We start from the raw sequence: 27,471 nt of genomic DNA on the forward strand, positions 1-27,471 counted from the left end.
AGTGGTGGTAATGGTAACTACCACTGTTCTAATAGTAACTGAGACCAGTGACTGTAATGGTAACTACCACTGTTCTAATAGTAACTGAGACCAGTGAGTGTAATGGTAACTACCACTGTTCTAATAGTAACTGAGACCAGTGACTGTAATGGTAACTACCACTGTTCTAATAGTAACTGGGACCAGTGACTGGTAATGGTAACTACCACTGTTCTAATAGTAACTACCACTGTTCTAATAGGAACTGAGACCAGTGACTGGTAATGGTAACTACCACTGTTCTAATAGTAACTGAGACCAGTGGTGGTAATGGTAACTACCACTGTTCTAATAGTAACTGGGACCAGTGACTGTAATGGTAACTACCACTGTTCTAATAGTAACTACCACTGTTCTAATAGTAACTACCACTGTTCTAATAGTAACTACCACTGTTCTAATAGTAACTGAGACCAGTGAGTGGTAATGGTAACTACCACTGTTCTAATGGTAACTGAGACTAGTGACTGTAATGGTAACTACCACTGTTCTAATAGTAACTACCACTGTTCTAATAGTAACTGAGACCAGTGAGTGTAATGGTAACTACCACTGTTCTAATGGTAACTGTGACTGTAATGGTAACTACCACTGTTCTAATAGTAACTGAGACCAGTGACTGGTAATGGTAACTATCACTGTTCTAATAGTAACTGAGACCAGTGACTGTAATGGTAACTACCACTGTTCTAATAGTAACTGAGACCAGTGATGGTAACTACCACTGTTCTAATGGTAACTGAGACCAGTGACTGGTAATGGTAACTACCACTGTTCTAATAGTAACTGACACTGTAATGGTAACTACCACTGTTCTAATAGTAACTGAGACCAGTGAGTGGTAATGGTAACTACCACTGTTCTAATAGTAACTGAGACTAGTGACTGTAATGGTAACTACCACTGTTCTAATAGTAACTGAGACCAGTGAGTGGTAATGGTAACTACCACTGTTCTAATAGTAACTGAGACTAGTGACTGTAATGGTAACTACCACTGTTCTAATAGTAACTGAGACCAGTGACTGTAATGGTAACTACCACTGTTCTAATAGTAACTACCACTGTTCTAATAGTAACTACCACTGTTCTAATAGTAACTACCACTGTTCTAATAGTAACTACCACTGTTCTAATAGTAACTACCACTGTTCTAATAGTAACTACCACTGTTCTAATAGTAACTGAGACCAGTGAGTGGTAATGGTAACTACCACTGTTCTAATGGTAACTGAGACCAGTGACTGTAATGGTAACTACCACTGTTCTAATAGTAACAGAGACCAGTGACTGGTAATGGTAACTACCACTGTTCTAATAGTAACTGAGACCAGTGACTGGTAATGGTAACTACCACTGTTCTAATAGTAACTGAGACCAGTGACTGTAATGGTAACTACCACTGTTCTAATAGTAACTACCACTATTCTAATAGTAACTTGAGACCAGTGACTGGTAATGGTAACTACCACTGTTCTAATGGTAACTGAGACCAGTGACTGTAATGGTAACTACCACTGTTCTAATAGTAACTGAGACCAGTGAGTGTAATGGTAACTACCACTGTTCTAATAGTAACTGAGACCAGTGACTGTAATGGTAACTACCACTGTTCTAATGGTAACTGTGACTGTAATGGTAACTACCACTGTTCTAATAGTAACTGAGACCAGTGACAATAATGGTAACTACCACTGTTCTAATAGTAACTGAGACCAGTGACTGGTAATGGTAACTATCACTGTTCTAATAGTAACTGAGACCAGTGAGTGTAATGGTAACTACCACTGTTCTAATGGTAACTGAGACCAGTGACTGTAATGGTAACTACCACTGTTCTAATAGTAACTGAGACTAGTGAGTGGTAATGGTAACTACCACTGTTCTAATGGTAACTGAGACTAGTGACTGTAATGGTAACTACCACTGTTCTAATGGTAACTGAGACCAGTGACTGTAATGGTAACTACCACTGTTCTAATAGTAACTGAGACCAGTGAGTGGTAATGGTAACTACCACTGTTCTAATAGGAACTGAGACCAGTGACTGTAATGGTAACTACCACTGTTCTAATGGTAACTGAGACCAGTGATGGTAACTACCACTGTTCTAATAGTAACTGAGACCAGTGGTGGTAACTACCACTGTTCTAATAGTAACTGAGACCAGTGATGGTAACTACCACTGTTCTAACGGTAACTGAGACCAGTGACTGGTAATGGTAACTACCACTGTTCTAATAGTAACTGAGACTGTAATGGTAACTACCACTGTTCTAATAGTAACTGAGACCAGTGAGTGGTAATGGTAACTACCACTGTTCTAATAGTAACTGAGACCAGTGACTGGTAATGGTAACTACCACTGTTCTAATAGTAACTGAGACCAGTGACTGTAATGGTAACTACCACTGTTCTAATAGTAACTACCACTGTTCTAATAGTAACTGAGACCAGTGAGTGGTAATGGTAACTACCACTGTTCTAATAGTAACTGAGACCAGTGACTGTAATGGTAACTACCACTGTTCTAATGGTAACTGAGACTGTAATGGTAACTACCACTGTTCTAATAGTAACTGAGACCAGTGACTAGTAATGGTAACTACCACTGTTCTAATAGTAACTGAGACTGTAATGGTAACTACCACTGTTCTAATAGTAACTGAGACCAGTGACTGTAATGGTAACTACCACTGTTCTAATAGTAACTACCACTGTTCTAATGGTAACTACCACTGTTCTAATAGTAACTACCACTGTTCTAATAGTAACTACCACTGTTCTAATAGTAACTACCACTGTTCTAATAGTAACTACCACTGTTCTAATAGTAACTACCACTGTTCTAATAGTAACTACCACTGTTCTAATAGTAACTGAGACCAGTGAGTGGTAATGGTAACTACCACTGTTCTAATGGTAACTGAGACTAGTGACTGTAATGGTAACTACCACTGTTCTAATAGTAACTACCACTGTTCTAATAGTAACTGAGACCAGTGAGTGGTAATGGTAACTACCACTGTTCTAATGGTAACTGAGACCAGTGACTGTAATGGTAACTACCACTGTTCTAATAGTAACTACCACTGTTCTAATAGTAACTGAGACCAGTGACTGTAATGGTAACTACCACTGTTCTAATAGTAACTACCACTATTCTAATAGTAACTTGAGACCAGTGACTGGTAATGGTAACTACCACTGTTCTAATGGTAACTGAGACCAGTGACTGTAATGGTAACTACCACTGTTCTAATAGTAACTACCACTGTTCTAATAGTAACTACCACTATTCTAATAGTAACTTGAGACCAGTGACTGGTAATGGTAACTACCACTGTTCTAATGGTAACTGAGACCAGTGACTGTAATGGTAACTACCACTGTTCTAATGGTAACTGAGACCAGTGAGTGTAATGGTAACTACCACTGTTCTAATAGTAACTGAGACCAGTGACTGTAATGGTAACTACCACTGTTCTAATGGTAACTGTGACTGTAATGGTAACTACCACTGTTCTAATAGTAACTGAGACCAGTGACAATAATGGTAACTACCACTGTTCTAATAGTAACTGAGACCAGTGACTGGTAATGGTAACTATCACTGTTCTAATAGTAACTGAGACCAGTGACTGTAATGGTAACTACCACTGTTCTAATAGTAACTGAGACCAGTGACTATAATGGTAACTACCACTGTTCTAATAGTAACTGAGACCAGTGATGGTAACTACCACTGTTCTAATGGTAACTGAGACCAGTGACTAGTAATGGTAACTACCACTGTTCTAATAGTAACTGAGACCAGTGACTGTAATGGTAACTACCACTGTTCTAATAGTAACTACCACTGTTCTAATAGTAACTGAGACCAGTGAGTGGTAATGGTAACTACCACTGTTCTAATAGTAACTGAGACCAGTGACTGTAATGGTAACTACCACTGTTCTAATAGTAACTGAGACCAGTGACTGTAATGGTAACTACCACTGTTCTAATGGTAACTACCACTGTTCTAATAGTAACTACCACTGTTCTAATAGTAACTGAGACTAGTGACTGTAATGGTAACTACCACTGTTCTAATAGTAACTACCACTGTTCTAATAGTAACTGAGACCAGTGAGTGGTAATGGTAACTACCACTGTTCTAATGGTAACTGAGACTAGTGACTGTAATGGTAACTACCACTGTTCTAATAGTAACTACCACTGTTCTAATAGTAACTGAGACCAGTGAGTGGTAATGGTAACTACCACTGTTCTAATGGTAACTGAGACCAGTGAGTGGTAATGGTAACTACCACTGTTCTAATGGTAACTGAGACCAGTGACTGGTAATGGTAACTATCACTGTTCTAATAGTAACTGAGACCAGTGACTGTAATGGTAACTACCACTGTTCTAATAGTAACTGAGACCAGTGAGTGTAATGGTAACTACCACTGTTCTAATGGTAACTGAGACCAGTGACTGTAATGGTAACTACCACTGTTCTAATAGTAACTGAGACCAGTGACTATAATGGTAACTACCACTGTTCTAATAGTAACTGAGACCAGTGATGGTAACTACCACTGTTCTAATAGTAACTGAGACCAGTGGTTTTTAATGGTAACTGCCACTGTTCTAATGGTAACTGAGACCAGTGACTGGTAATGGTAACTACCACTGTTCTAATAGTAACTGAGACCAGTGATGGTAACTACCACTGTTCTAATGGTAACTGAGACCAGTGACTGGTAATGGTAACTACCACTGTTCTAATAGTAACTGAGACTGTAATGGGAACTACCACTGTTCTAATAGTAACTGAGACCAGTGACTGGTAATGGTAACTACCACTGTTCTAATAGTAACTGAGACCAGTGACTGTAATGGTAACTACCACTGTTCTAATAGTAACTACCACTGTTCTAATAGTAACTGAGACCAGTGAGTGGTAATGGTAACTACCACTGTTCTAATAGTAACTGAGACCAGTGACTGTAATGGTAACTACCACTGTTCTAATAGTAACTGAGACCAGTGACTGTAATGGTAACTACCACTGTTCTAATAGTAACTACCACTGTTCTAATAGTAACTACCACTGTTCTAATAGTAACTGAGACTAGTGACTGTAATGGTAACTACCACTGTTCTAATAGTAACTACCACTGTTCTAATAGTAACTGAGACCAGTGAGTGGTAATGGTAACTACCACTGTTCTAATGGTAACTGAGACCAGTGACTGTAATGGTAACTACCACTGTTCTAATAGTAACAGAGACCAGTGACTGGTAATGGTAACTACCACTGTTCTAATAGTAACTGAGACCAGTGACTGGTAATGGTAACTACCACTGTTCTAATAGTAACTGAGACCAGTGACTGTAATGGTAACTACCACTGTTCTAATAGTAACTACCACTATTCTAATAGTAACTTGAGACCAGTGACTGGTAATGGTAACTACCACTGTTCTAATGGTAACTGAGACCAGTGACTGTAATGGTAACTACCACTGTTCTAATGGTAACTGAGACCAGTGACTGTAATGGTAACTACCACTGTTCTAATAGTAACTGAGACCAGTGAGTGTAATGGTAACTACCACTGTTCTAATAGTAACTGAGACCAGTGACTGTAATGGTAACTACCACTGTTCTAATAGTAACTGAGACCAGTAAGTGGTAATGGTAACTACCACTGTTCTAATAGTAACTGAGACCAGTGACTGTAATGGTAACTACCACTGTTCTAATAGTAACTACCACTGTTCTAATAGTAACTACCACTGTTCTAATAGTAACTACCACTGTTCTAATAGTAACTACCACTGTTCTAATAGTAACTACCACTGTTCTAATAGTAACTACCACTGTTCTAATAGTAACAGAGACTAGTGACTGGTAATGGTAACTACCACTGTTCTAATAGTAACTACCACTGTTCTAATAGTAACTACCACTGTTCTAATAGGAACTGAGACCAGTGACTGGTAATGGTAACTACCACTGTTCTAATAGTAACTGAGACAGTGAGTGGTAATGGTAACTACCACTGTTCTAATAGTAACTGAGACCAGTGAGTGGTAATGGTAACTACCACTGTTCTAATGGTATCTACCACTGTTCTAATAGTAACTGAGACCAGTGACTGTAATGGTAACTACCACTGTTCTAATAGTAACTGAGACCAGTGACTGTAATGGTAACTACCACTGTTCTAATAGTAACTGAGACCAGTGGTGGTAATGGTAACTACCACTGTTCTAATAGTAACTGAGACCAGTGACTGTAATGGTAACTACCACTGTTCTAATAGTAACTGAGACCAGTGACTGTAATGGTAACTACCACTGTTCTAATAGTAACTACCACTGTTCTAATAGTAACTGAGACCAGTGAGTGGTAATGGTAACTACCACTGTTCTAATGGTAACTGAGACTAGTGACTGTAATGGTAACTACCACTGTTCTAATGGTAACTGAGACCAGTGACTGTAATGGTAACTACCACTGTTCTAATAGTAACTGAGACCAGTGAGTGTTAATGGTAACTACCACTGTTCTAATAGTAGCTGAGACCAGTGACTGTAATGGTAACTACCACTGTTCTAATGGTAACTGAGACCAGTGACTATAATGGTAACTACCACTGTTCTAATGGTAACTGAGACCAGTGACTGTAATGGTAACTACCACTGTTCTAATAGTAACTGAGACCAGTGACTGTAATGGTAACTACCACTGTTCTAATGGTAACTGAGACCAGTGACTGTAATGGTAACTACCACTGTTCTAATGGTAACTGAGACCAGTGAGTGTAATGGTAACTACCACTGTTCTAATAGTAACTGAGACCAGTGAGTGTAATGGTAACTACCACTGTTCTAATAGTAACTGAGACCAGTGACTAGTAATGGTAACTACCACTGTTCTAATAGTAACTGAGACTGTAATGGTAACTACCACTGTTCTAATAGTAACTGAGACCAGTGACTGTAATGGTAACTACCACTGTTCTAATAGTAACTGAGACCAGTGACTGTAATGGTAACTACCACTGTTCTAATGGTAACTGAGACCAGTGACTGGTAATGGTAACTACCACTGTTCTAATGGTAACTTTGACTGTAATGGTAACTACCACTGTTCTAATAGTAACTGAGACCAGTGACTGTCATGGTAACTACCACTGTTCTAATAGTAACTACCACTGTTCTAATAGTAACTACCACTGTTCTAATAGGAACTGAGACCAGTGACTGGTAATGGTAACTACCACTGTTCTAATAGTAACTGAGACCAGTGACTGTCATGGTAACTACCACTGTTCTAATAGTAACTACCACTGTTCTAATAGTAACTACCACTGTTCTAATAGGAACTGAGACCAGTGAGTTGTAATGGTAACTTCCACTGTTCTAATAGTAACTGAGACCAGTGAGTGGTAATGGTAACTACCACTGTTCTAATGGTAACTACCACTGTTCTAATAGTAACTGAGACCAGTGACTGTAATGGTAACTACCACTGTTCTAATAGTAACTGAGACCAGTGACTGTAATGGTAACTACCACTGTTCTAATAGTAACTGAGACCAGTGACTGTAATGGTAACTACCACTGTTCTAATAGTAACTGAGACCAGTGACTGTAATGGTAACTACCACTGTTCTAATAGTAACTGAGACCAGTGGTGGTAATGGTAACTACCACTGTTCTAATAGTAACTGAGACCAGTGACTGTAATGGTAACTACAACTGTTCTAATAGTAACTGAGACCAGTGACTGTAATGGTAACTACCACTGTTCTAATAGTAACTACCACTGTTCTAATAGTAACTGAGACCAGTGAGTGGTAATGGTAACTACCACTGTTCTAATGGTAACTGAGACTAGTGACTGTAATGGTAACTACCACTGTTCTAATAGTAACTGAGACCAGTGACTGGTAATGGTAACTACCACTGTTCTAATAGTAACTGAGACTGTAATGGTAACTACCACTGTTCTAATAGTAACTGAGACCAGTGACTGTAATGGTAACTACCACTGTTCTAATAGTAACTGAGACCAGTGACGGTAATGGTAACTACCACTGTTCTAATAGTAACTGAGACCAGTGACGGTAATGGTAACTACCACTGTTCTAATGGTAACTGAGACCAGTGACTGTAATGGTAACTACCACTGTTCTAATAGTAACTGAGACCAGTGACGGTAATGGTAACTACCACTGTTCTAATGGTAACTGTGACTGTAATGGTAACTACCACTGTTCTAATAGTAACTGAGACCAGTGACTGTAATGGTAACTACCACTGTTCTAATAGTAACTACCACTGTTCTAATAGTAACTACCACTGTTCTAATAGGAACTGAGACCAGTGACTGGTAATGGTAACTACCACTGTTCTAATAGTAACTGAGACCAGTGACTGTAATGGTAACTACCACTGTTCTAATAGTAACTGAGACCAGTGACTGTAATGGTAACTACCACTGTTCTAATAGTAACTACCACTGTTCTAATAGTAACTGAGACCAGTGAGTTTTAATGGTAACTACCACTGTTCTAATGGTAACTTAGACTAGTGACTGTAATGGTAACTACCACTGTTCTAATGGTAACTGAGACCAGTGACTGTAATGGTAACTACCACTGTTCTAATAGTAACTGAGACCAGTGAGTGGTAATGGTAACTACCACTGTTCTAATAGTAGCTGAGACCAGTGACTGTAATGGTAACTACCACTGTTCTAATGGTAACTGAGACCAGTGACTATAATGGTAACTACCACTGTTCTAATGGTAACTGAGACCAGTGACTGTAATGGTAACTACCACTGTTCTAATAGTAACTGAGACCAGTGACTGTAATGGTAACTACCACTGTTCTAATGGTAACTGAGACCAGTGACTGTAATGGTAACTACCACTGTTCTAATGGTAACTGAGACCAGTGAGTGTAATGGTAACTACCACTGTTCTAATAGTAACTGAGACCAGTGAGTGTAATGGTAACTACCACTGTTCTAATAGTAACTGAGACCAGTGACTAGTAATGGTAACTACCACTGTTCTAATAGTAACTGAGACCAGTGACTGTAATGGTAACTACCACTGTTCTAATGGTAACTGAGACCAGTGACTGGTAATGGTAACTACCACTGTTCTAATGGTAACTTTGACTGTAATGGTAACTACCACTGTTCTAATAGTAACTGAGACCAGTGACTGTCATGGTAACTACCACTGTTCTAATAGTAACTACCACTGTTCTAATAGTAACTACCACTGTTCTAATAGGAACTGAGACCAGTGACTGGTAATGGTAACTACCACTGTTCTAATAGTAACTGAGACCAGTGACTGTCATGGTAACTACCACTGTTCTAATAGTAACTACCACTGTTCTAATAGTAACTACCACTGTTCTAATAGGAACTGAGACCAGTGAGTTGTAATGGTAACTTCCACTGTTCTAATAGTAACTGAGACCAGTGAGTGGTAATGGTAACTACCACTGTTCTAATGGTAACTACCACTGTTCTAATAGTAACTGAGACCAGTGACTGTAATGGTAACTACCACTGTTCTAATAGTAACTGAGACCAGTGACTGTAATGGTAACTACCACTGTTCTAATAGTAACTGAGACCAGTGACTGTAATGGTAACTACCACTGTTCTAATAGTAACTGAGACCAGTGACTGTAATGGAAACTACCACTGTTCTAATAGTAACTGAGACCAGTGGTGGTAATGGTAACTACCACTGTTCTAATAGTAACTGAGACCAGTGACTGTAATGGTAACTACAACTGTTCTAATAGTAACTGAGACCAGTGAGTGGTAATGGTAACTACCACTGTTCTAATAGTAACTGAGACCAGTGACTGTAATGGTAACTACAACTGTTCTAATAGTAACTGAGACCAGTGACTATAATGGTAACTACCACTGTTCTAATGGTAACTGAGACCAGTGACTGTAATGGTAACTACCACTGTTCTAATAGTAACTGAGACCAGTGACTGTAATGGTAACTACCACTGTTCTAATGGTAACTGAGACCAGTGACTGTAATGGTAACTACCACTGTTCTAATGGTAACTGAGACCAGTGAGTGTAATGGTAACTACCACTGTTCTAATAGTAACTGAGACCAGTGACTAGTAATGGTAACTACCACTGTTCTAATAGTAACTGAGACTGTAATGGTAACTACCACTGTTCTAATAGTAACTGAGACCAGTGACTGTAATGGTAACTACCACTGTTCTAATAGTAACTGAGACCAGTGACTGTAATGGTAACTACCACTGTTCTAATGGTAACTGAGACCAGTGACTGGTAATGGTAACTACCACTGTTCTAATAGTAACTGAGACCAGTGACTGTCATGGTAACTACCACTGTTCTAATAGTAACTACCACTGTTCTAATAGTAACTACCACTGTTCTAATAGGAACTGAGACCAGTGACTGGTAATGGTAACTACCACTGTTCTAATAGTAACTGAGACCAGTGACTGTCATGGTAACTACCACTGTTCTAATAGTAACTACCACTGTTCTAATAGTAACTACCACTGTTCTAATAGGAACTGAGACCAGTGACTGTCATGGTAACTACCACTGTTCTAATAGTAACTACCACTGTTCTAATAGTAACTACCACTGTTCTAATAGGAACTGAGACCAGTGACTGGTAATGGTAACTACCACTGTTCTAATAGTAACTGAGACCAGTGACTGTCATGGTAACTACCACTGTTCTAATAGTAACTACCACTGTTCTAATAGTAACTACCACTGTTCTAATAGGAACTGAGACCAGTGAGTTGTAATGGTAACTTCCACTGTTCTAATAGTAACTGAGACCAGTGAGTGGTAATGGTAACTACCACTGTTCTAATGGTAACTACCACTGTTCTAATAGTAACTGAGACCAGTGACTGTAATGGTAACTACCACTGTTCTAATAGTAACTGAGACCAGTGACTGTAATGGTAACTACCACTGTTCTAATAGTAACTGAGACCAGTGACTGTAATGGTAACTACCACTGTTCTAATAGTAACTGAGACCAGTGACTGTAATGGTAACTACCACTGTTCTAATAGTAACTGAGACCAGTGGTGGTAATGGTAACTACCACTGTTCTAATAGTAACTGAGACCAGTGACTGTAATGGTAACTACCACTGTTCTAATAGTAACTACCACTGTTCTAATAGTAACTGAGACCAGTGAGTGGTAATGGTAACTACCACTGTTCTAATGGTAACTGAGACTAGTGACTGTAATGGTAACTACCACTGTTCTAATAGTAACTGAGACCAGTGACTGGTAATGGTAACTACCACTGTTCTAATAGTAACTGAGACTGTAATGGTAACTACCACTGTTCTAATAGTAACTGAGACCAGTGACTGTAATGGTAACTACCACTGTTCTAATAGTAACTGAGACCAGTGACGGTAATGGTAACTACCACTGTTCTAATAGTAACTGAGACCAGTGACGGTAATGGTAACTACCACTGTTCTAATAGTAACTGAGACCAGTGACTGTAATGGTAACTACCACTGTTCTAATGGTAACTGAGACCAGTGACTGGTAATGGTAACTACCACTGTTCTAATGGTAACTGTGACTGTAATGGTAACTACCACTGTTCTAATAGTAACTGAGACCAGTGACTGTAATGGTAACTACCACTGTTCTAATAGTAACTACCACTGTTCTAATAGGAACTGAGACCAGTGACTGGTAATGGTAACTACCACTGTTCTAATAGTAACTGAGACAGTGAGTGGTAATGGTAACTACCACTGTTCTAATAGTAACTGAGACCAGTGAGTGGTAATGGTAACTACCACTGTTCTAATGGTAACTACCACTGTTCTAATGGTAACTACCACTGTTCTAATAGTAACTGAGACCAGTGACTGTAATGGTAACTACCACTGTTCTAATAGTAACTGAGACCAGTGACTGTAATGGTAACTACCACTGTTCTAATAGTAACTGAGACCAGTGACTGTAATGGTAAATACCACTGTTCTAATAGTAACTGAGACCAGTGACTGTAATGGTAACTACCACTGTTCTAATAGTAACTGAGACCAGTGACTGTAATGGTAACTACCACTGTTCTAATAGTAACTGAGACCAGTGGTGGTAATGGTAACTACCACTGTTCTAATAGTAACTGAGACCAGTGACTGTAATGGTAACTACCACTGTTCTAATAGTAACTGAGACCAGTGACTGTAATGGTAACTACCACTGTTCTAATAGTAACTACCACTGTTCTAATAGTAACTGAGACTAGTGAGTGGTAATGGTAACTACCACTGTTCTAATGGTAACTGAGACTAGTGACTGTAATGGTAACTACCACTGTTCTAATGGTAACTGAGACCAGTGACTGTAATGGTAACTACCACTGTTCTAATAGTAACTGAGACCATTGAGTGGTAATGGTAACTACCACTGTTCTAATAGTAGCTGAGACCAGTGACTGTAATGGTAACTACCACTGTTCTAATGGTAACTGAGACCAGTGACTGTAATGGTAACTACCACTGTTCTAATGGTAACTGAGACCAGTGACTAATGGTAACTACCACTGTTCTAATAGTAACTGAGACCAGTGACTGTAATGGTAACTACCACTGTTCTAATGGTAACTGAGACCAGTGACTGTAATGGTAACTACCACTGTTCTAATGGTAACTGAGACCAGTGACTGTAATGGTAACTACCACTGTTCTAATAGTAACTGAGACCAGTGACTGTAATGGTAACTACCACTGTTCTAATAGTAACTACCACTGTTCTAATAGTAACTACCACTGTTCTAATAGGAACTGAGACCAGTGACTGGTAATGGTAACTACCACTGTTCTAATAGTAACTGAGACAGTGAGTGGTAATGGTAACTACCACTGTTCTAATAGTAACTGAGACCAGTGAGTGGTAATGGTAACTACCACTGTTCTAATGGTAACTACCACTGTTCTAATAGTAACTGAGACCAGTGACTGTAATGGTAACTACCACTGTTCTAATAGTAACTGAGACCAGTGACTTTAATGGTAACTACCACTGTTCTAATAGTAACTGAGACCAGTGACTGTAATGGTAAATACCACTGTTCTAATAGTAACTGAGACCAGTGACTGTAATGGTAACTACCACTGTTCTAATAGTAACTGAGACCAGTGGTGGTAATGGTAACTACCACTGTTCTAATAGTAACTGAGACCAGTGACTGTAATGGTAACTACCACTGTTCTAATAGTAACTGAGACCAGTGACTGTAATGGTAACTACCACTGTTCTAATAGTAACTACCACTGTTCTAATAGTAACTGAGACTAGTGAGTGGTAATGGTAACTACCACTGTTCTAATAGTAACTGAGACTAGTGACTAATGGTAACTACCACTGTTCTAATAGTAACTGAGACCAGTGACTGTAATGGTAACTACCACTGTTCTAATGGTAACTGAGACCAGTGACTGGTAATGGTAACTACCACTGTTCTAATGGTAACTGAGACCAGTGAGTGGTAATGGTAACTACCACTGTTCTAATGGTAACTGAGACTAGTGACTGTAATGGTAACTACCACTGTTCTAATGGTAACTGAGACCAGTGACTGTAATGGTAACTACCACTGTTCTAATAGTAACTGAGACCAGTGAGTGGTAATGGTAACTACCACTGTTCTAATGGTAACTGAGACTAGTGACTGTAATGGTAACTACCACTGTTCTAATGGTAACTGAGACCAGTGACTGTAATGGTAACTACCACTGTTCTAATAGTAACTGAGACCAGTGAGTGGTAATGGTAACTACCACTGTTCTAATAGTAACTGAGACCAGTGACTGTAATGGTAACTACCACTGTTCTAATGGTAACTGAGACCAGTGACTATAATGGTAACTACCACTGTTCTAATGGTAACTGAGACCAGTGACTGTAATGGTAACTACCACTGTTCTAATAGTAACTGAGACCAGTGACTGTAATGGTAACTACCACTGTTCTAATGGTAACTGAGACCAGTGACTGTAATGGTAACTACCACTGTTCTAATGGTAACTGAGACCAGTGACTGTAATGGTAACTACCACTGTTCTAATAGTAACTGAGACCAGTGAGTGTAATGGTAACTACCACTGTTCTAATGGTAACTGAGACTGTAATGGTAACTACCACTGTTCTAATAGTAACTGAGACCAGTGACTAGTAATGGTAACTACCACTGTTCTAATAGTAACTGAGACTGTAATGGTAACTACCACTGTTCTAATAGTAACTGAGACCAGTGACTGTAATGGTAACTACCACTGTTCTAATAGTAACTGAGACCAGTGACTGTAATGGTAACTACCACTGTTCTAATGGTAACTGAGACCAGTGACTGGTAATGGTAACTTCCACTGTTCTAATGGTAATTTTGACTGTAATGGTAACTACCACTGTTCTAATAGTAACTGAGACCAGTGACTGTAATGGTAACTACCACTGTTCTAATAGTAACTACCACTGTTCTAATAGTAACTACCACTGTTCTAATAGGAACTGAGACCAGTGACTGGTAATGGTAACTACCACTGTTCTAATAGTAACTGAGACAGTGAGTGGTAATGGTAACTACCACTGTTCTAATAGTAACTACCACTGTTCTAATAGTAACTGAGACCAGTGAGTGGTAATGGTAACTACCACTGTTCTAATGGTAACTACCACTGTTCTAATAGTAACTGAGACCAGTGACTGTAATGGTAACTACCACTGTTCTAATAGTAACTGAGACCAGTGACTGTAATGGTAACTACCACTGTTCTAATAGTAACTGAGACCAGTGACTGTAATGGTAACTACCACTGTTCTAATAGTAACTGAGACCAGTGACTGTAATGGTAACTACCACTGTTCTAATAGTAACTACCACTGTTCTAATAGTAACTGAGACCAGTGAGTGGTAATGGTAACTACCACTGTTCTAATAGTAACTGAGACCAGTGGTGGTAATGGTAACTACCACTGTTCTAATAGTAACTGAGACCAGTGACTGTAATGGTAACTACCACTGTTCTAATAGTAACTGAGACCAGTGACTGTAATGGTAACTACCACTGTTCTAATAGTAACTGAGACCAGTGACTGTAATGGTAACTACCACTGTTCTAATAGTAACTGAGACCAGTGACTGTAATGGTAACTACCACTGTTCTAATAGTAACTACCACTGTTCTAATAGTAACTGAGACCAGTGAGTGGTAATGGTAACTACCACTGTTCTAATAGTAACTGAGACCAGTGACTGGTAATGGTAACTACCACTGTTCTAATAGTAACTGAGACTGTAATGGTAACTACCACTGTTCTAATAGTAACTGAGACCAGTGACTGTAATGGTAACTACCACTGTTCTAATAGTAACTGAGACCAGTGACGGTAATGGTAACTACCACTGTTCTAATAGTAACTGAGACCAGTGACGGTAATGGTAACTACCACTGTTCTAATAGTAACTGAGACCAGTGACTGTAATGGTAACTACCACTGTTCTAATGGTAACTGAGACCAGTGACTGGTAATGGTAACTACCACTGTTCTAATGGTAACTGTGACTGTAATGGTAACTACCACTGTTCTAATAGTAACTGAGACCAGTGACTGTAATGGTAACTACCACTGTTCTAATAGTAACTACCACTGTTCTAATAGTAACTACCACTGTTCTAATAGGAACTGAGACCAGTGACTGGTAATGGTAACTACCACTGTTCTAATAGTAACTGAGACCAGTGAGTGGTAATGGTAACTACCACTGTTCTAATAGTAACTGAGACCAGTGAGTGGTATTGGTAACTACCACTGTTCTAATGGTAACTACCACTGTTCTAATAGTAACTGAGACCAGTGAGTGGTAATGGTAACTACCACTGTTCTAATAGTAACTGAGACCAGTGACTGGTAATGGTAACTACCACTGTTCTAATAGTAACTGAGACTGTAATGGTAACTACCACTGTTCTAATAGTAACTGAGACCAGTGACTGTAATGGTAACTACCACTGTTCTAATAGTAACTGAGACCAGTGAGTGGTAATGGTAACTACCACTGTTCTAATAGTAACTGAGACCAGTGACTGTAATGGTAACTACCACTGTTCTAATAGTAACTGAGACCAGTGACGGTAATGGTAACTACCACTGTTCTAATAGTAACTGAGACCAGTGACGGTAATGGTAACTACCACTGTTCTAATAGTAACTGAGACCAGTTACTGTAATGGTAACTACCACTGTTCTAATGGTAACTGAGACCAGTGACTGGTAATGGTAACTACCACTGTTCTAATGGTAACTGTGACTGTAATGGTAACTACCACTGTTCTAATAGTAACTGAGACCAGTGACTGTAATGGTAACTACCACTGTTCTAATAGTAACTACCACTGTTCTAATAGTAACTACCACTGTTCTAATAGGAACTGAGACCAGTGACTGGTAATGGTAACTACCACTGTTCTAATAGTAACTGAGACAGTGAGTGGTAATGGTAACTACCACTGTTCTAATAGTAACTGAGACAGTGAGTGGTAATGGTAACTACCACTGTTCTAATAGTAACTGAGACCAGTGAGTGGTAATGGTAACTACCACTGTTCTAATGGTAACTACCACTGTTCTAATAGTAACTGAGACCAGTGACTGTAATGGTAACTACCACTGTTCTAATAGTAACTGAGACCAGTGACTGTAATGGTAACTACCACTGTTCTAATAGTAACTGAGACCAGTGACTGTAATGGTAACTACCACTGTTCTAATAGTAACTGAGACCAGTGACTGTAATGGTAAATACCACTGTTCTAATAGTAACTGAGACCAGTGACTGTAATGGTAACTACCACTGTTCTAATAGTAACTGAGACCAGTGACTGTAATGGTAACTACCACTGTTCTAATAGTAACTGAGACCAGTGGTGGTAATGGTAACTACCACTGTTCTAATAGTAACTGAGACCAGTGAGTGTAATGGTAACTACCACTGTTCTAATAGTAACTGAGACCAGTGACTGTAATGGTAACTACCACTGTTCTAATAGTAACTACCACTGTTCTAATAGTAACTGAGACTAGTGAGTGGTAATGGTAACTACCACTGTTCTAATGGTATCTGAGACTAGTGACTGTAATTGTAACTACCACTGTTCTAATGGTAACTGAGACCAGTGACTGTAATGGTAACTACCACTGTTCTAATAGTAACTGAGACCAGTGACTGTAATGGTAACTACCACTGTTCTAATAGTAACTACCACTGTTCTAATAGTAACTACCACTGTTCTAATAGGAACTGAGACCAGTGACTGTAATGGTAAATACCACTGTTCTAATAGTAACTGAGACCAGTGACTGTAATGGTAACTACCACTGTTCTAATAGTAACTGAGACCAGTGGTGGTAATGGTAACTACCACTGTTCTAATAGTAACTGAGACTAGTGAGTGGTAATGGTAACTACCACTGTTCTAATGGTAACTGAGACCAGTGACTGTAATGGTAACTACCACTGTTCTAATGGTAACTGAGACCAGTGACTAATGGTAACTACCACTGTTCTAATAGTAACTGAGACCAGTGACTGTAATGGTAACTACCACTGTTCTAATGGTAACTGAGACCAGTGACTGTAATGGTAACTACCACTGTTCTAATGGTAACTGAGACCAGTGACTGTAATGGTAACTACCACTGTTCTAATAGTAACTGAGACCAGTGACTGTAATGGTAACTACCACTGTTCTAATAGTAACTACCACTGTTCTAATAGTAACTGAGACTAGTGAGTGGTAATGGTAACTACCACTGTTCTAATAGTAACTTAGACTAGTGAGTGGTAATGGTAACTACCACTGTTCTAATGGTAACTGAGACCAGTGACTGTAATGGTAACTACCACTGTTCTAATGGTAACTGAGACCAGTGACTAATGGTAACTACCACTGTTCTAATAGTAACTGAGACCAGTGAGTGTAATGGTAACTACCACTGTTCTAATAGTAACTGAGACCAGTGACTGTAATGGTAACTACCACTGTTCTAATGGTAACTGAGACTGTAATGGTAACTACCACTGTTCTAATAGTAACTGAGACCAGTGACTGGTAATGGTAACTACCACTGTTCTAATAGTAACTGAGACTGTAATGGTAACTACCACTGTTCTAATAGTAACTGAGACCAGTGACTGTAATGGTAACTACCACTGTTCTAATAGTAACTGAGACCAGTGACGGTAATGGTAACTACCACTGTTCTAATGGTAACTGAGACCAGTGACGGTAATGGTAACTACCACTGTTCTAATGGTAACTGTGACTGTAATGGTAACTACCACTGTTCTAATAGTAACTGAGACCAGTGACAATAATGGTAACTACCACTGTTCTAATAGTAACTGAGACCAGTGACTGGTAATGGTAACTATCACTGTTCTAATAGTAACTGAGACCAGTGAGTGTAATGGTAACTACCACTGTTCTAATAGTAACTGAGACCAGTGAGTGTAATGGTAACTACCACTGTTCTAATAGTAACTGAGACCAGTGACTGGTAATGGTAACTACCACTGTTCTAATAGTAACTGAGACCAGTGACTGTAATGGTAACTACCACTGTTCTAATAGTAACTGAGACCAGTGACTGTAATGGTAACTACCACTGTTCTAATAGTAACTGAGACCAGTGACTGTAATGGTAACTACCACTGTTCTAATAGTAACTGAGACCAGTGACTGTAATGGTAACTACCACTGTTCTAATAGTAACTGAGACCAGTGGTGGTAATGGTAACTACCACTGTTCTAATAGTAACTGAGACCAGTGACTGTAATGGTAACTACCACTGTTCTAATAGTAACTGAGACCAGTGACTGTAATGGTAACTACCACTGTTCTAATAGTAACTACCACTGTTCTAATAGTAACTGAGACTAGTGAGTGGTAATGGTAACTACCACTGTTCTAATGGTAACTGAGACCAGTGACTAATGGTAACTACCACTGTTCTAATAGTAACTGAGACCAGTGACTGTAATGGTAACTACCACTGTTCTAATGGTAACTGAGACCAGTGACTGTAATGGTAACTACCACTGTTCTAATAGTAACTGAGACCAGTGACTGTAATGGTAACTACCACTGTTCTAATAGTAACTGAGACCAGTGACTGTAATGGTAACTACCACTGTTCTAATAGTAACTACCACTGTTCTAATAGTAACTGAGACTAGTGAGTGGTAATGGTAACTACCACTGTTCTAATGGTAACTGAGACTAGTGACTGTAATGGTAACTACCACTGTTCTAATGGTAACTGAGACCAGTGACTGTAATGGTAACTACCACTGTTCTAATAGTAACTGAGACCAGTGACTGTAATGGTAACTACCACTGTTCTAATAGTAACTACCACTGTTCTAATAGTAACTGAGACTAGTGAGTGGTAATGGTAACTACCACTGTTCTAATGGTAACTGAGACCAGTGACTAATGGTAACTACCACTGTTCTAATAGTAACTGAGACCAGTGACTGTAATGGTAACTACCACTGTTCTAATGGTAACTGAGACCAGTGACTGTAATGTTAACTACCACTGTTCTAATAGTAACTGAGACCAGTGACTGTAATGGTAACTACCACTGTTCTAATAGTAACTGAGACCAGTGACTGTAATGGTAACTACCACTGTTCTAATAGTAACTGAGACCAGTGACTGTAATGGTAACTACCACTGTTCTAATGGTAACTGAGACTGTAATGTTAACTACCACTGTTCTAATAGTAACTGAGACTAGTGACTGTAATGGTAACCTCCACTGTTCTAATAGTAACTGAGACCAGTGACTGTAATGGTAACTACCACTGTTCTAATAGTAACTGAGACCAGTGAGTGGTAATGGTAACTACCACTGTTCTAATAGTAACTGAGACCAGTGACTGTAATGGTAACTACCACTGTTCTAATAGTAACTGAGACCAGTGACTGTAATGGTAACTACCACTGTTCTAATGGTAACTGAGACTGTAATGTTAACTACCACTGTTCTAATAGTAACTGAGACTAGTGACTGTAATGGTAACCTCCACTGTTCTAATAGTAACTGAGACCAGTGACTGTAATGGTAACTAACACTGTTCTAATAGTAACTGAGACCAGTGACGGTAATGGTAACTACCACTGTTCTAATGGTAACTGAGACCAGTGACTGGTAATGGTAACTACCACTGTTCTAATGGTAACTGTGACTGTAATGGTAACTACCACTGTTCTAATAGTAACTGAGACCAGTGACTGTAATGGTAACTACCACTGTTCTAATAGTAACTGAGACCAGTGACTGGTAATGGTAACTATCACTGTTCTAATAGTAACTGAGACCAGTGAGTGTAATGGTAACTACCACTGTTCTAATAGTAACTGAGACCAGTGACTGTAATGGTAACTACCACTGTTCTAATAGTAACTGAGACCAGTGAGTGTAATGGTAACTACCACTGTTCTAATAGTAACTGAGACCAGTGACTGGTAATGGTAACTACCACTGTTCTAATAGTAACTGAGACCAGTGACTGTAATGGTAACTACCACTGTTCTAATAGTAACTGAGACTGTAATGGTAACTACCACTGTTCTAATAGTAACTGAGACCAGTGACTGTAATGGTAACTACCACTGTTCTAATAGTAACTGAGACCAGTGACTGTAATGGTAACTACCACTGTTCTAATAGTAACTGAGACCAGTGACTGTAATGGTAACTACCACTGTTCTAATAGTAACTGAGACCAGTGACTGTAATGGTAACTACCACTGTTCTAATAGTAACTGAGACCAGTGACTGTAATGGTAACTACCACTGTTCTAATAGTAACTACCACTGTTCTAATAGTAACTGAGACTAGTGACTGTAATGGTAACTACCACTGTTCTAATAGTAACTACCACTGTTCTAATAGTAACTGAGACCAGTGGTGGTAATGGTAACTACCACTGTTCTAATGGTAACTGAGACTAGTGACTGTAATGGTAACTACCACTGTTCTAATAGTAACTGAGACCAGTGACTGTAATGGTAACTACCACTGTTCTAATAGTAACTGAGACCAGTGACGGTAATGGTAACTACCACTGTTCTAATAGTAACTGAGACTAGTGACTGTAATGGTAACTACCACTGTTCTAATGGTAACTGAGACCAGTGACTGTAATGGTAACTACCACTGTTCTAATAGTAACTGAGACCAGTGAGTGGTAATGGTAACTACCACTGTTCTAATAGTAGCTGAGACCAGTGACTGTAATGGTAACTACCACTGTTCTAATGGTAACTGAGACCAGTGACTGTAATGGTAACTACCACTGTTCTAATGGTAACTGAGACCAGTGACTGTAATGGTAACTACCACTGTTCTAATGGTAACTGAGACCAGTGACTGTAATGGTAACTACCACTGTTCTAATAGTAACTGAGACCAGTGGTGGTAATGGTAACTACCACTGTTCTAATAGTAACTGAGACCAGTGACTGTAATGGTAACTACCACTGTTCTAATGGTAACTGAGACCAGTGACTGTAATGGTAACTACCACTGTTCTAATGGTAACTGAGACCAGTGACTGTAATGGTAACTACCACTGTTCTAATGGTAACTGAGACCAGTGACTGTAATGGTAACTACCACTGTTCTAATAGTAACTGAGACCAGTGGTGGTAATGGTAACTACCACTGTTCTAATAGTAACTGAGACCAGTGACTGGTAATGGTAACTACCACTGTTCTAATAGTAACTGAGACCAGTGACTGTAATGGTAACTACCACTGTTCTAATGGTAACTGAGACCAGTGACTGTAATGGTAACTACCACTGTTCTAATGGTAACTGAGACTGTAATGGTAACTACCACTGTTCTAATAGTAACTGAGACCAGTGACTGGTAATGGTAACTACCACTGTTCTAATAGTAACTGAGACCAGTGACTGTAATGGTAACTACCACTGTTCTAATAGTAACTGAGACTGTAATGGTAACTACCACTGTTCTAATAGTAACTGAGACCAGTGACTGTAATGGTAACTACCACTGTTCTAATAGTAACTGAGACCAGTGACGGTAATGGTAACTACCACTGTTCTAATGGTAACTGAGACCAGTGACTGGTAATGGTAACTACCACTGTTCTAATGGTAACTGTGACTGTAATGGTAACTACCACTGTTCTAATAGTAACTGAGACCAGTGACTGTAATGGTAACTACCACTGTTCTAATAGTAACTGAGACCAGTGACTGGTAATGGTAACTATCACTGTTCTAATAGTAACTGAGACCAGTGAGTGGTAATGGTAACTACCACTGTTCTAATAGTAACTGAGACCAGTGACTGTAATGGTAACTACCACTGTTCTAATAGTAACTGAGACCAGTGACTGTAATGGTAACTACCACTGTTCTAATAGTAACTGAGACCAGTGACTGTAATGGTAACTACCACTGTTCTAATAGTAACTGAGACCAGTGACTGTAATGGTAACTACCACTGTTCTAATGGTAACTGAGACCAGTGACTGTAATGGTAACTACCACTGTTCTAATAGTAACTGAGACCAGTGGTGGTAATGGTAACTACCACTGTTCTAATAGTAACTGAGACCAGTGACCGTAACATTAAACAGTGCTCAGGATAATATCTTGTCGTGTTCCCCACCGAAGACATGCTGCCATGACAACTGTTTGTCACAAATTCTCCAAGTTAACCATCCCTTGGCTCTCTCTCTCTCATGAGTTCTGCCTGCTTGCTGTGAGCGCAGTGGACCAACATGCATGTCGTGCCGTTCCGTGCTCTGATGTTGTGCCAAAGCCAATCTGCAGCAGTAGCGGGTGGCGGCGTGGTTGGCTGGCTGGCATGGGGCTAGTGGGGGGGGGGGGGGGGTATGGGTATGGTAATCATACTACAGTTTGGGGGTTGGCCGGTGTGCTCTGTAATTGGCCACCGTCGCTGATAGGGGGCAATTCATTTCCCGTAATTAACGTTAGGAAGCAGTCATTTTATGGCTGCCAGGGTGGAGGGGAGAGGAGGCATCTGTTCACTCTCGTTGCATCACTTTCCACTGGACAATGGGAATTAAGGCCTGTATTGAGTCTCAAAGTGGAATTGCTGAACTAGGATCAGTTTAGCCTTTTTAGATCAATGAATGAGATTATATGGACAGGGGGGGACCTGATCCTAGACCAGTGAATTTTTTTATGTGGCTGTTGGAACTAGGAAACCTGTATCATCTGCATATTAATGTCTCTTTTGACTCACTGCCACCCCTGGTGTGTTGACCAGATTTTCACACTCTTCCACCCCTTCTCCCCTTCTCTCTTCCTCCCCCTCTCTCCTCCAGTGTGCCATGCGGAGCTGAATGCGATCATGAATAAGAACTCAGCGGACGTGAAGGGCTGTTCCATGTACGTGGCTCTGTTCCCCTGCAACGAGTGTGCCAAGCTCATCATCCAAGCAGGTGGGAACCCCCCCCCCCCCACACACGCAGATGAGACCCCTCCCTCTCTCCTTCACCCATCCCTCTGTTCTGTCATTTTTGTTCTCCATTTCCAAACAGGCGAGCCTTCTCCCAACTGTTGCCTTCCCTCACAACTGCCTTTGCTTTTCTCCACCCTTTACCTTTCTTTTTCATCTCTCTGTGACACCTTTTCTCCGCTCCTTTTCATCCTTTCAGGGTCACACACTCATTCTCTCGTTCCATACCTTTGGTGTTGTCGTGGTTTCTTCTCTCTCCGCATTCCTTTTTTATTTTCTACCTTCGTTCATGCTCTTCCCGTGTTCCACTCCTGCTCCTCTCTTTCTATGCCTCTTCTCTCAGGGACACACACTCCTGCTCCTCTCTTTCTATGCCTCTTCTCTCAGGGACACACACACTACTGCTCCTCTCTATGCCTCTTCTCTCAGGGACACACACTCCTGCTCCTCTCTTTCTATGCCTCTTCTCTCAGGGACACACACACTACTGCTCCTCTCTATGCCTCTTCTCTCAGGGACACACACGCTCCTCCCTCTCTCGTCCTTGACTCAGCTATTCACAGCGAGAGCTCTCTCCTCAGTCCACTAAACGCATCACCTCTTTCCATCTTTTCTCCCTCTGTACATCCCGCTTGACAACCACAATGCATAGCAGTTTAGCTTACCTCACATTGTGTTTAGCCTAAGTGCCACACAGTGTTCACTCTGTGCAGTATCAGTTATGCAGGTATTAGACTAACGCTTACGTGATTAGCTTTGATGGATGGGCAGACCACACAGCAACCTACAACAAGCACGCAGGTAGGAGATACCGTCTTCCCTTTTTAACTTAGCTTCCTGCTGCACTGGCGTTTGTTTACCAAATGGCAGTAACGTATATAAATTTTTTTGTTAAAACTAATTCAACTGCGGCGATTGCTCTCGGGACAATCTCAACAGCTTCTCAGCAGAGTGTTTTGGGTGCGTTTTGATCATCACCAATGTCGCTCGCGCGTGTGCCGTGGTACAGTCTGTGTGTCAAGGTGATTCTGTTAGACAGAACGCTCGGCGAGGGAGCGACGTCACACGGGGGATTGGGGACCCCCCCCCCCCCCAACAGAGGACAAGGTTTCAAGGGGGTGGTGCAACCAGTACCCCTACCGCTCTCATTGCTCCCCCCCACCTACGATAGAAAACAGGACTATTATACTCCGCAACCTCCGCCTTTTTCAAACACGAACGGCAAGCACAGCTCTTTCCCCCCCTTTTCTATCCTTCTCTTTCTCCTTCGCTCCCTCTCTACCGCTTTCTGCCCTCGCTCGAAAAACTTTCCTTTCCCCGTTATCTTCCCACAACCCCCTGCTGTTGCTCCTTAGGCAAGAGGCCCTCCTGGAGCTGCATACCGAAGTGAGGCACACACACACTCAACTCCTACGCCCACACACACGGAGCTATATATACTGACATGTATGCAGCCATGCATACACACACTCATAGTTCCGACACACTCCCACACACACTATTTCACTCTGATCACAAGCGGGGCTTGCCAGGCCCTCTTCTCTCCCCGGCACAGTGGGGTGTAAGATCTATCTCCAGGCTCCTACTTCGTTAAGGAGAGAGTGTATACACTCACAGACACACACACACACTTCTCGTTCACCCGCACCTGCAAGAGCAGAGAAGGAAACTGAACAGCAACAAGCCAACCTAATTTGTGATGCAGTTTCAACCTGGCTCGTCAAACGCTTAGCAACAAGTGCCATGTTTCACAAAGGTGGCGTGTGATGACTGTTCACTCCTCCCCGCCACTAGAAAAAGCTTTTTTCCTCTCTGAATCTCTTACTAATTCTCTCTTTTTCTTTCCCTTTTTCTCCCCCGACTCTCTCTCTCCTATCTATCCGTCTCACTGTCATAACAGCATGAGGAGAATCAGAGGGTTTAACAATAGATGTGTTTAGATGTGTTTGCTATTTACCGTGAAACGTGTCAGGGAATCCGATAGGCCTACGGAAGGCAGTTGGGCTCAATTCCACAACGCTCCTTAGCGCTGCACCTGTTCGTCTGGTTTTAATCTCTCACTCTAGAAATAAGCTTATTTCCATTCAGCCTTGATTACAACGTCTCCATTTGTGGGGTCAAAGAGTGCGTTTGAACCTCTGAAACCTAGGGAATAAGTTAAAGTATGGTCTGACAGAGTGGGTCTCTCTGTCTGTCTCTGTCTGTCTGTCTGTCTGTGTGGGCCGCTCTGTCCGGTCGTTTGTGTGTTTTAATAAATGCGCCTCATGTACCGACGAAGAGAACGGCTCAGCTCTCTAAGAACGCTTGCAAGGCCTTGAACGATAGCCTCTCGGCGCGCCTTGAACGAAACCCTCTTGGCCTCTCAATACACAGGCTCTTCAGATGAGAGATGGAGGGAAAAAGAGGTGTACTCATCTGGCTTTAGGGGGCACTGTGGTCGTATCATTCTCACCGCTCCCCCTTCGTTTCCTCTCGGTCTCCAGCAGGCCACCCATTCAATCAACGTTTGAACAAATCTCTGTTGGCTTTTATTTTTGGACTGAAGTTGAAATGAGTTGCGCTGCTTCTCAGTAACCATGTGGAGCCACCCAGAACTCTCTCTCTCTCCCTCCAATATCTTTTCACCTTTTTATCTTTCGCTTTTCTTTTCTATTTCAATCATTCTGTTTTTCTCCCATTTTCACTGGCACTCTTTTATTCACCCAATTACTTACTTTGACTCTCTCCTCCTTTCCTCCTCTCTCTCCTCCTTTCCCCCTCTCTCGCTCTCCTCCACCCCCCCCCCCCCCCCCCCCCATGTTACCAGACGGTTAATAGTACATAACTGTCTTGTTATTTACACTATAAATCCTCAAATCAGCCTCCTATTATATTCTCAGCCGGTCTCAGTTCTAATGTGAAAAATCTGGTGCTGTGGTCCGACCTGATTCCCTCGCTGGCAGTGCTGTGGTCCGGCCTGATTCCCACGCTGGCAGTGCTGTGGTCCGGCCTGACTGCCACGCTGGCAGTGCTGTGGTCCAACCTGACTCCCTCGCTGGCAGTGCTGTGGTCCGACCTGACTCCCTCGCTGGCAGTGCTGTGGTCCGGCCTGACTCCCACGCTGGCAGTGCTGTGGCCCGGCCTGACTCCCACGCTGGCAGTGCTGTGGCCCGGCCTGACTCCCACGCTGGCAGTGCTGTGGCCCGGCCTGACTCCCACGCTGGCAGTGCTGTGGCCCGGCCTGACTCCCACGCTGGCAGTGCTGTGGCCCGGCCTGACTCCCACGCTGGCAGTGCTGTGGCCCGGCCTGACTCCCACGCTGGCAGTGCTGAGGTCCGACCTGACTCCCACGCTGGCAGTGCTGAGGTCCGACCTGACTCCCTCGCTGGCAGTGCTGTGGTCCGGCCTGACTCCCACGCTGGCAGTGCTGTGGTCCGGCCTGACTCCCACGCTGGCAGTGCTGTGGCCCGGCCTGACTCCCACGCTGACAGTGCTGTGGCCCGGCCTGTCTCCCACGCTGGCAGTGCTGTGGTCCGGCCTGTCTCCCACGCTGGCAGTGCTGTGGTCCGGCCTGACTCCCACGCTGGCAGTGCTGTGGTCCGGCCTGACTCCCACGCTGGCAGTGCTGTGGTCCGGCCTGACTCCCACGCTGGCAGTGCTGTGGTCCGGCCTGACTCCCACGCTGGCAGTGCTGTGGTCCGGCCTGACTCCCACGCTGGCAGTGCTGTGGTCCGGCCTGACTCCCACGCTGGCAGTGCTGTGGTCCGGCCTGACTCCCACGCTGGCAGTGCTGTGGTCCGGCCTGACTCCCACGCTGGCAGTG

General features: G+C 41.6%; 1 protein-coding gene across 1 annotated transcript in view; it reads left to right on the forward strand.

Moving 5' to 3' along the window:
• Positions 1 to 27,471, forward strand: part of LOC129841123 (deoxycytidylate deaminase-like) — a 75,861-nt gene that overhangs the window by 19,192 nt on the left and 29,198 nt on the right. Inside the window, exon 4 of the mRNA XM_055909233.1 lies at positions 23,536 to 23,652. Coding sequence (XP_055765208.1) covers positions 23,536 to 23,652 — 117 coding nt within the window. The remainder of the gene's footprint in view (positions 1 to 23,535; positions 23,653 to 27,471) is intronic.

Source organism: Salvelinus fontinalis, chromosome 42, assembly GCF_029448725.1.
Source record: "Salvelinus fontinalis isolate EN_2023a chromosome 42, ASM2944872v1, whole genome shotgun sequence".
In the NCBI taxonomy this organism is placed as follows: domain Eukaryota; kingdom Metazoa; phylum Chordata; class Actinopteri; order Salmoniformes; family Salmonidae; genus Salvelinus; species Salvelinus fontinalis.